A 12,092-nucleotide genomic window follows, 5' to 3' on the forward strand; every position below is an offset into this window, starting at 1 on the left:
TGGTACAAGAAAATCCCCACATACATAAACCACTTGACTCACCTTGATGTCCAGTTATTCAAGCCGTTGAGCTTTTTGGGGTCCCACTCTACTTTTGGCCTTCTAGACCTGAAAAACGTTCATTTGTAGGCCATTTTTGGTCCATGTTTTGTGCAGGCCTTATGACAACGAGGAAACTAACGGTTGTCCTCAACAGAAATAATCAGAAGGACTTGAAATTGTGCATCGCTCAACCCCAGGAGTTCAGATCCTAATGGAAGAAACAGAATAAAGGCGGGTTAGTAACAGTTTATAAATATTGTATGACTTGTTTTATTGAAAAGATCGGCTGAAGGTAACCAGAGATCATTTGTAATGAAATGAAAATAACGAGCATTGTTTTTGCATTGTATCCACAAACTCGGACAACCATCGTTTACCTTTATACCATCGCATGTCGCACTGTTGTGGTTGTCTTGCCAAACAATGGACACAGGGTGTGTCAAAATGGCGGTGCCCATAAAAAAACAGAACAGAAGAACATAAATAATTTTTAGCACAAGCAAAAATGCCTAAAAACAAAATGAATGTTTCCATTTGGTCCCTTGGTCTCCAAAGCTCTGAAAATTAGGTTTCAATATTTTTAGAGACCAAGCAACTGCTGTGAAAAATTAAAAAACAAAATTCAGATTATGACAATAAGTAAACCCAGGGCCAGAATCTGTTGACCGGTGGCCCATCTGGCACCTGAGCAGCCACTTACCTGCTTCGTCCATGCCAGCACTGACTTCCTTTAATCTCATCCTTCCACGCCAGTCTATAGCAGAGGGTCACCTTGCATTGAACTTTGTCCTCTGACTTTGCTTTCTTCACTGTGGGCAATGAGCCCCGGCAGGCAACAGCTAGCATTGTTGCCCTTGGCACTCACACCCTCTCACCCACTTCATTAGCAACTCTTTGGCACACGATTACTGTGGAAATTGTGACAGGGACAGCTCTGTTGAACATGCAAATGGCCGAACTCTGGTGTGGTACCCCTTGGCACTGTCGGCTCCTTTTGTGAAAACAGAACTTTGCAGTTGTGATCACTTGGCAAGTGGGCATGATGGATTGACACCCTGTCTAGGGATTATTCCTTCCTTGTGCCAACCCTGCCCTGAATAAGCGGGTTAAGAAAATGAATGGATGGATGAAGTGGCAGCTGGAGCTTCTACAGTACATATGAATATTTGTGAAGAAGAAGGCATCTTGCCAGATTAAAGTGAATGAGTTGGGGTTGACATGTGACTGGTTTTTGTTGTTGGCCAGGCACAGAAACAAGCCAGTCAGTCAGTCAGTCCTTTTCTGACCCACTTAGTCCTGAACAGGGTCGCAGGGGTCCGCTGGAGCTCATCCCAGCTAGCATAGGCATTAACACCCCCTGGACAGGATGCCATTCCATCATAGGGTGAACACACACCAAGTAATTTCCTGTTTTATTTTTAAACATTTTTTCATTATAAAGATGAAAATATAGAACATGAAAATATTACATAAATACACAATCCACCAAATCCCACCCATCTTTCCAAACTAAGATTTAGGTTTACCAGTGAACACCAATGCAAAGACCAGGGCTTCTGGGACAGACAAAGTAAAAAACGGGTCGTTAGGCTACAATACCAGAAGGCCTGCTTGATGAAAACCAAAGACGGAATCCAAACAGGAGAACCTGAAGGCTCCAATAAAGCAGGCTGATGGATATGTTCTGGTTTTGGGGTTGCTTTGTTGCTTCAGGACCCAGTCAGCACTCCATCACAGAATACACTGTGAACTCATCATTGGACCAGAGAGTGCTTGAGGATAATTGAAGACCATCTGTCAAATAATTGAAGCTCAGCCAAAAAAGTGGATCTTGAAATATGGCAATGACCCTAAACATACCAGTAAATCTATCAAGGAATGGCTGAAAAGAAAGAAATGGAGGGTTCTGGAATGAGCAAGTCAAAGCCCAGATCTGAATCCCATTGAGATGCTGTGGGAGAATTTGAAATGGGCTGTGCATGCAAGACACCCCTCAAACATCACACAGCTGAAACAATCCTGGGTGGAGGAGTGGGAAACACTTAACCCAAGTCAAAAAGAGACTAGTAAACCATTATATGAAATGCCAACTTGAGGGGTGATACCAGCTATTAGAGCCAAGGGTGTGCTTTCTTTTTCCACAAACAGAAAATGGCATATTTGTTCATTTTTCATTGAATACATTGAATCACAACCCCTTTATCTAAAGATGCTATTTAAATAAGGATAAAGTCCTGATTGGTCTACATATGTTAAAAATGAAGTACAAACTGTTGTACTTAACTTGTTCACAGGAGTGTCTGCAGCTCACACAATAGCCAGACACTGTCTATGCGGGGCCCGTATGTTGCTGTAATTGGCTCCTTTATTGTGATGAGCGCTTTTCAAGAAATGGATGGACTCAAATTAAACGAACCAGTTGTTCGCGACTAGCGAAGTATGCTATTCTTCTTCTTTTTTTAGTATTCGAACGACTGAATATAATAATGTTAAAATAAATTAAATTGTAATAAATCGGTATGGCTGCCTCGACAAAAACTGAAACACTAATCATGAAACTTTCATCAACAGAGCCAGGAGATGACGCACATCAACAAAGCACATGAAGAAAATAAGGTTCAAGTATACGGCATCTTTGCCGTGTTGTGATAAATGTGACGGGCTGCCCACCACAGTTTAAAGCTGGCGTACGCTGCGCGTTAATACGAGACGCCAGCAGAGGGCAGTGGTCAGTGTTCCGATGTTCAGCTCGCTATTTCGACAAAGAGCCAGCCTCCAGTCTCTCTCTCTCTCTCGCTCGCTTCCTCAAACAGCTGCACAGCATCAATGTGAATGAGCGCATCTCGTACATCCTCAGCCTCGCAGCTGATCCAGCCCTGGGAGACGTGGCTGTAAATCAAATATCCATGGACCTGTCCTGCCGCTCCAGTTCGGAATTAACAATGTTGTAAAAAAGAAAAAAAAAAAGTTTCTCGTGGACACGGAACGTGTTCAGTTTTCTTTCAGCAAAGAAGTTGCGCTCGGCCGCATTTCTCTTTATCGGCTTCCTCCGTTCTTATTCGAGTTTGATCTAAATTCAAAGCTCCATGGATGCTGGCTCCGACGGGATGCTTCTGAAATGCCATGCCAGGAATCTGCAGCTCCAAGTGGTGCTCAATCCGAGCAAGATCAAAGCACAAAGGAGAAGGAGAAAGCAGTTCTTTCTGTGGCAAATCTGTTTCGTGGGATTATTGCTCTTGGTAGTATCCTGCTTGTCACGTTCGACTCCGAATTCAGGTAAGTGATGATGTTTGGCCCGTTTGTACTCGTATGTGCGTGCTCGCGAGCCCGTGCGTGTAGCTGTCAATCAATCAATGTTAATTTTATATAGCTGCATTTGGAGCAGGCATCGTTTTACGAAACGCACATACAGTTCAGTATCGTAACTACACGTTTTAGTCCCTTTTAAAAGAGAGGGTGTAACTTTTCATTTTGTTGTATGCTGACTGACTGGACAGTTGCAGAGCGTTCAAATCTGTAGTTCGTGTGGAGTTCCCTGCAATGAAAGCATTTGTAAATTCCCGACCGGTTAGACTGCCATGTCACTTTTACTGTTAACGCTGAATCGCGGAGGTAATGACAATAAACGAGACAGGCTGCGTCCCGTAAAAGTGTTTGTACATTGGAGCTGTATTTTAGACGGATCGTGATGAAAACGTATCGGAATGATTGAATGAATGAATGAAATCTTTTTTTAAAGTTTCATGTTCACATGTTGCCAATTTGTTACAATTCCATCACAATTTATTCTTAAAATGTGAAGTCTTCAAGTGAAATTAACCACACGCCAATTCTGCACACGTGTGTAAACTGGCCGATCAAGAACTAAACGATGCCCAACCTCTTATAATCCATTTCCAGTGAGACACCATTCTGCCTGTGTGTGGCGGCGTCGCGGTTATGGTTAGGGCTTTAAACAGTGAGGTTGTGGACACAGTGTGACCATGAGGAGGTTACTTCACATGTCTGTACACCAACTGAACAAACATAAAATAATTATAATCAATTGTATGTCAGATGTTGTACGTCGTCTTAGATAAAGGTATCAGTCAAAAAATGCAGTAAAATACATAGTAAATGTTACTAAAATACACAAAACCAAACGTTCGTCCGATTGGGAGCCTGTTTTTGCCGTCTGAATGGATCGGTGAAAACTGCAGCTGAAAATGCAGGCACAAAAAATGAATAGAAGGTGACGAAACTTTCTGATTTTTAGAAAGTGTTGCGAGGGATTACATGTTCTGGACACGATCCTCACACTGTATGGTTTTGGCGATAATCGCCAATCCAATTTGAACTGTAAGAATAAAAAACGGGAATGTTTGTGGAATACTCGGGCGAGCGGAGCAGCGCCATGGAATGCACCGCAGCAGCTGCCGGTAACGGGACCGGAGGGCACGCAGTTGTATGTATACAGTGTTAATTACACGAGACATTAGCAGGCGACATTCATTTTCTTATAGTTGTCAGATGCCGTATGTATCGCAAGATTGTATATTTTACCTTCTTTTCCATTGTATTGTTTTATACTCCGTGTTGATTAGCACATTACCATTAACTCGATATGGCCGCACATTCGACTGGGGTCCTGTCCCAGCTCAGTCATTTTCTATTTGAAGTCTGCACGTTCTCTTGGGTTCGCGTTCACTGTTATCCGAATACTCCCGGTTATCGTCTAACAGACAAATTATTTCGGTTGCTTCGTGAAGCAAAACTGGCACAGAATGTGCGTTGCGATGGCCCGGCGTTCGGTCCTGGCGTGCATGGATAACTTGACCCCGAGTGCTGATGAAATTGAGTTTGGACCACCACGACCCGATAAGTCGGTTAGCGAAGCACAAATAATACGTGAAATCTGAATTCTGACGCTTATATTCATGGCGATTTAAAGCATTTCAGAGACGATTGGTTACATTTATTTTGTTTTTCCAATTGGTGTACAGGCAGGTGAAGTGACTGTGGGCTTTGAACCCACAGCCTCATGGTGTGAAAGGCAATGCCTTAATTACTATACTATGGTGATGTTTCAGTGAAAGGCTATATATCTATCTATCATATAGTGCCTTTCACATCTGTCTATCAATCATATAGTGCCTTTCACATCTATCTATCCACCGATCTATGAAATAGTTGGTTACTCAAACAGCAGCATTTAAAAATAGTTTACTAGACTAACCTAATTTTTTTTCTTCAACTTGTTCCATGAAAATTGCCTGAATAAATGAGATGTGGTAATTTGGGGGTTAATGCACTTAAACTCTCTTAGACGAAACGAAACGAAAAGTGTGCCGGGTTGTGTGTAAGCAAAAATCTTTACATTTCAATTAACATTTTTTTATGTTGAACTCCAGTAAAACACTAGCATTCGAATCATTTTAATTTATTAGACTGTAGTTAAACTAAATCATACGAGACAAGCCGGCTAGAATTAATATTTAAGCTTATCGTATAAGGTCAACAAGTTATATTTTTGACTGATTGTATTATTCACGTAATCATAACATTAATTATATTGTTGTCCTGGAAACAAAGAAAAAGATGTTTTCCTGATGAAAGGTGCGTGATGTCTGTCAAATTGTATTATACGTCAGCTTCTAGCATCCCGTAAAAACGCAGGGCACTTGGAAAACATCACACAGCTGAACGTCCTCGCCTCCAGGGGTACAAAGGTGTGGAGAGCCCTCGGAATGCGTGGGCAACAAAAGGGGCGGTTCTTTATGCAAAATGTCATCTTTATGCTAATGTGGGGCAGTGACGTCTACAACTTGATTGTTTCAATTTAAATAAATTTAACTGTGTACAAGGAAAATTGGAATATCATGTTTTGAGGATCAACAAAGTATTAATTTTGAGTACGAGTAACTTGAAATAAGATTTCCGAGACGGATTATGATTCTGTTGAAAAAAATAATGCGATCCTTTGTTTCAACATAAATTGTGTTTGTGTGACATCTAATAAATTTAAGACAATGAAACCAGAAAAAAAGAAGTGAGGCTCACATGCATAAAGTGAACATCCTCAATAGCTTATTTTTGAGTGGGGGTAATGCAATAATAAAGCTAACGGAATGACTTCTGTACGTGACACCGCATTCACTCCCACTCATTCCACTTCAGTGAGCGCCGATGAAGTCCCAGCAGCGGCACGGGGCTCGAGGTCGGATGGACGCGTCAGGTTACTTTGTGATTCTAAACTGGACCCAAGTAGAGACGCGGTGTTCAGCTGCTGGTGATCGCGCTCACGGGTGATGTTCCCCACGACCCTGAATTAGATAGGAGAGCTGGAAACTGAATTCGGTTTGCCTGTTGTTCTGGAGCGCCTGCAGGCGGACTCATACGCACATGTAGAAACACCATTTTCTTTAGTTTTCTTGCAGTTATTCTGAGGTCAGGTGGATTGGTGATGCTGTAGTGTGCGTGTGTGTTCGCTCAGTGATGGGCTGGCAAAGGCTCCAGCTCCCCCACGACCCTGCTCCTCCTTAAGCGGGTTTAGAGGATGGGGTGATTATTATAGAATTGTACATTTCTGTTTGTATATCCAAACGTCCAGCCCCAAGGTCACTGACAGATGTTCGTGTAGTCTTCATTGGCCTCTAATTATTCATTAAACATACCACGATTTTAGCGACCTAAAGGCGACCTTTAAGTCTTATTTCTGTTATATAACACAAAACATTTTGTCGTCTACCTGCTGTGACAAGTACGTGCCCTATAGGTAGCTCCTACACCAGAGTGTTGTTTTTGGTGATTTTAAGTCGCAGGACGCCCGATAAGGTCTTATTACACAGCAGTGAGTGACCAATCGAGTCACCCAACACCCCATCCAGTGCCTTCGCTGAAAGGTTCGGTGTGCTATTACAAGTTACAAACGTGAGACCCTGACGTAAATGCGCACACCCGGCGTTTGCACGCTGGATTTTTCAAGTATCTGTAGAGAACTGTGGGGAACTGTGAAGAGAAGTGGAAGTCCTCGCGATGCTTACTGCGGCCGAGCCGCGAGACCCGAATCTGGCGGCCGGGATTTCAGGGTACAGTGTTTGGACGGTTTGAGTTAAAAGTGGTTAAAAGTGCACTTGATTACACTGTGAAAAATGAAATATTGGATCAACTTAACAAAACACAAAAAACACGCAATTTTTTTACAGTTGGGTGAATTAACACGTTTATTTTTGGTTGAACTTGAATATATTATTTAAACCAACATTTTCCTAAATCTGTCTACAACTAAATTTTAGCTGGATGACATTAATATTTTTTATAAACATTCGTATATCCAAAAAATAAATCAGATTCAATTTTATTATTTGGAACTAATATTCAAACAGCCATTAACTCTGCATCAACACAAACGGGTAAAGCAGCAGACTTTTTCATTTGTTTTGTATGACTGCACATTTTATGTAACCTTAACATTACTAACTCTATTGTACTGAAGGGAAAGAAAAAAATGTTTTTTTTTTGTGATGCAGGGTGGGCAACAAATTTGCCAGTTGTGTTCGTCTGAGGAACAGAAGGGTCTGACAAAGGAAGAATTTACACAGCCCTCCCTGTTTACTCTCAGATGCTTGACGGTGTAAAGAACAAAACTAAAATCACGGGCCACAACAGGGTTGAGCTTCCATGCTTTAAACCCAGGGTACCACCGCACTCCATGGGGCTGCCCTCTAGCGCTTCGGGGGAGACAGTGCTCCTTCCAATGTAAAGGCGTCCAGGCCGGGCAAGGGCCCCGATGGTACGCCACAACTGATACAATTCCTTCTCCTCTCACAGTAACACAGCGAACACTGGGATGCGATTGTAAATTCCGACAACATGCATACAGTATATTAAATTAATGATTCACTATACAAATACAAAAAAATAACATACCTGAAATTAGAACATTAGAACACTGGATGAGAACAGGCCATTCAGCCCAACAAAGCTCGTCAGTCCTATCCACTTATTTCTTCCAAAAAAACATCGAGTTTTGAAAGTCCCTGACGTCTTACTGTCTACCACACTACTCTGTCACTTGTCTGTGGTTCTCTTTGTAAAGAAAAACTTCCGAATGTTTCTGTGAAATTTACCCTTCACAAGTTTCCAACTGTGTCCCCGTGTTCTTGATGAACTCATTTTAAAGTCACCGTCTCGATCCACTGGACTAATTCCCTTCATAATTTTAAACACCTCAATCAGGTCACCTCTTATTTTACTTAAACTATAAAGGCTCAGCTTTTTTAATCTTTCCTCATAACTCAACCCCTGTAGCCCTGGAATCGGCCTAGTCGCTCTTCTCTGGACCTTTCCTTTCAAAAGTCGACTTGATGTTTTTTTGGAAGAAACAAGTGGATAGGACTGGCGAGCTTTGTTGGGCTGGATGGCCTGTTCTCGTCCAGATTGCTCTAATGTTGCAATTCCTTCAGCTTAATGGTGAATCACATACTCGAGGACATCCGTGCAAGTTGAAGGACTTAAGCCAGGAAGCACTTCTTTACGCAAAGATTTGTGTGACTCCAGAATAAAGTACCGGGCCATGGTGTGGAAGCAGAAACCTTGACAGCCTTTAAGAAGAATCCGAATGAGATACGGGGGACAGCTTAGCAATTGTGTACCATGGCTGGCAGTTTATCCCGGCCAAGACCCCCAAGCCGCCAGATGGAGCCCTCCTTGTAACGAATTCCAGCAGGGCATCATGAACATTGGAGTTTTAATGCACAGCCCTGCTGGATACCATGAGAGCCACCAGGGGTCACTGCAGGGAGGCCCAGGGACTGCTATTTGCCCTATAACCCGGAAGTACGTCTTAGTCACAGCGACAGAGGAAATGAGGTACTTCCGGGATGAAGAAAAGATTCTTTTTTAAGAATCACGTGGACTGAGGGATCAGAAACACTTCCGGGTCAAGGACCATAAAAGACTGTGGGAGACCCCAAATGGGCAAGCTGAGTCGGGTGGCAGATGGACAACGCGTCTGAGAGTGGAGGATTGTGAATTGTATTGTTTATTATTTATGAGTATAGTGGAGTGGAGGGTGCTTTGTGTACTGTTGTGTCCAAATAAAAATTATTGGACTTTTACCTGGTGTCTGACGTCTGGTCTGAGTGTTCAAGGGGACGACAGCGCCCCCTATCTGTCACACTATTTTATTATTATTAACTTAATGGACTGAATGTTCTCCTCTCATTTGCCACATTTTTATTTTATGCTCTTATGCAAGAGTGAATGATTTGCTTGCAATGATATTTTCACAATGCACTTTGACTTCCTCCCACAGATGAAAGAGAGTGACTGCGATTATTTTATTTATTTTTTAAATACTCTGAACAGATACAGCGTTGTAAGTGTTAGTGCTTGAAGGTAACACACCTAGTTGGTGGCATTTATTGCCAGCGTGAGGCAGGGGGACTGCGCGTTGAAAGGCTCTGTCAGACCTGCTGTTTTAAATGTGGAACAGACCACCGTGAAAAGAGGAGCCACAGAATAACAAGAGAAGTGGTGCTAGTGATGCTCCATTATGGGACGACCCGCCACTGAGGAAAAAAAACAAAACAATCAGGGAATGGGGGCCTCATAAGAGGAGTCAAGAGGGCGTATTATTCAGAGAGCATGAGGCTGCGTTGGAGCCTGGCACTTCATTATCCCGACGGATGGCACAAGAGGCACATCATTGTTGGCACCTCTCACTGATGGTTTGATTTGAATGCAACGTTATGAAGACTCGAAAGACGTTAAAGGTCAAGAAGTTCACATGCCACTTGTTCAAGTGTTCAGCTTGGCGCAGGGGCTTGTCATCTAATCCCCTTCCATTGTTACTTTTTGGCTTGGAAATTCTTTTTATATAACTATTAATATTCTCTTTAATTATTTAATGTCAGTTTTTGTAATCCATATTCCTACATACCCAAACCCACTTACTCCAATTCATTCATATCATGCACACATTAAGACCAGGATGAGGTGCCCACCTATTATGGGATCCACACACACACACACATTTGAGCTCAAGGTAGTTTCCAATTGCAAATCCACCAGCAATAACCAAAAATAAAAAGAAGAAAATGTGCAGATCTGTTTGTAACCTTCTGCCTCATGGATTCAGGGTCCCGGGTTCAAATCGTAGCCCAGTCACAGCCTGCGTGCAGTTTGTTTGTTTGTTCTCCCCATGTTTGTGTACCTTTTTGGACAGCACTGGGCACAATACAGAAGCCAGCCTTGGATGGGAGCTGACATATTTATACCAGGCCAGGTTAGTGCCATCCATCCATTCACCTAACATGTATGTCTTTGGCCAACCAGAGAAAATGCCACACAGAGACGGGGAGAACCTGAAAACCATGTAGAGACCGTGACCAGGCTGGGGCTTTGAGGTGGCACTGCGCCATTATGATGTCCTGCTGTACTGGAGCTGCAGTCTGACTTTGTAACAAAGCAGCCAATGAAGACTCAAAAAGACCTCACTGTGGACCCTGAACACTTTTACGGGATGTCACAGACTAGTGGGTGAGAGACCAGACACTGCAGTAACACCCAGGCAGATAAAATGGGTGTGGGAGTTAATGGAGATTGCCCTTGAGTCCATGAGAAAGAGCAGATTGATGGTGGCAGAGTGCCATACTCCTAATGATGAAGGTCAGAGTTGAAGGGCTGGTTGACATTGCTTATGACTGCCGGTGACCTGAACATGTGTGTTGCCCTCTGCAGGACCCTAGACGTGGAGGAAACGGTCAGCAGTTCTTTCTTTTAGCCTAATAGGCATTTATAAAAAGTAGTAATTAAAGATGAACAACACTGAAACCAGTTTCAAGACATTGGTCATCTTGCTCAGCCTGACCTGTCAGAGGTGTCCTGGTGATGTAAATGATTTGTACTGTGTTGGAATTTCACGTTGTGAGTGCGAGATTAAATATATAAACAGATAAACATGGTAGGGTGGCACGGTGGCTCTATGGTTAGTCTTGTGGCCATTTAATGCCAGAGTCCAGCATAAGAGCATTAAACATCTGCTAAACAAGAGGGGACCATTTGGTCCATCAAGCTAACGGCTAAGCCATCCCACAATATCATCCGGATACTTCTTAAAGGGGGCCACGGTTTCTGCTTCCACTTCATGTCTGGGTTGTTTGTTCCAGGTTCCCACAACTCTTTGCGTAAAGAAGTGTTTCCTGACTTCAGTCTTGACTGTCCCACCTCCTCATGCACACGTGTTATGTTACAGCCACGGTTTCTATCTATCTATCTATCTATCTATCTATCTATCTATCTATCTATCTATCTATCTATCTATCTATCTATCTATCTATCTATCTATCTTCCAGGGCTTATGGTTATTTTCTGTTGTTTTTTTCATATTTTTATGTAATTTCTGTTACATGTCTGTGATTTAGTAATTAGGTGCTGTCACTTTTATGTGTGTTCATTCCTTGTGATAAGTGGTACCCTCTGCCCAAGAGGAGGGGCCACCCTGTCATCACTGCTGCTGAGACCCCCCCTCATTCAGGAAGAGGATCTCTGCAGTGGTGCATTGAGTTTGTAGTTATCATGTCTTGGTCAGGGTTCCTTACCTGACTGGGGGCTCAGATTCCTGTGTTATGAGGGTCCTTTTGGTTGATGATGTTCATCTCCAGCCATCCCAACCCGACACGAGTTCCAGCACAGCACACATTTTATTTACAAGTGGGGGAGCGCTTTTCCCCTCGCTCCCCACAGCAGCACAGTACAATGCACCAAGCAGACCAATACACAGTTCCTTCTTTTCTTTCTTTCCTTTTTGCCTCCACTCCTCCACTGGTAAGCTTCATCCCTCTTCCTCCCGACTCTGGCTCCCCGCGTGGAGTGAGGCGGCTCCTTTTATGTTACACCAGGGAGTGCTCCAGATGGCTAAACAGGGTTAACTGGAATTACTCCAGGGTGTAATGGAAACCCAATATAGCAGGGCTCACCCTAGTGACCCCCATGGAACCCAACAGGGCTGCATCAAACTCCAATTCCCAGCATGCCCTGTGGGAATTAGTGATGCCACAGCCACCCAG

At 43.1% G+C, this 12,092-nt stretch overlaps 1 protein-coding gene across 1 annotated transcript in view; it reads left to right on the forward strand.

The window, feature by feature from the left end:
* The first annotated feature begins 2,726 nt into the window (after positions 1–2,726).
* slc24a3 (solute carrier family 24 member 3) overlaps positions 2,727–12,092 on the forward strand; it is a 406,434-nt gene continuing 397,068 nt past the window's right edge. Inside the window, exon 1 of the mRNA XM_039737947.1 lies at positions 2,727–3,318. Within this exon, the coding sequence (XP_039593881.1) occupies positions 3,129–3,318 (190 nt within the window). The 5' untranslated portion in view covers positions 2,727–3,128. The remainder of the gene's footprint in view (positions 3,319–12,092) is intronic.

Source organism: Polypterus senegalus, chromosome 16 (assembly GCF_016835505.1).
Source record: "Polypterus senegalus isolate Bchr_013 chromosome 16, ASM1683550v1, whole genome shotgun sequence".
Lineage (NCBI taxonomy): Eukaryota > Metazoa > Chordata > Cladistia > Polypteriformes > Polypteridae > Polypterus > Polypterus senegalus.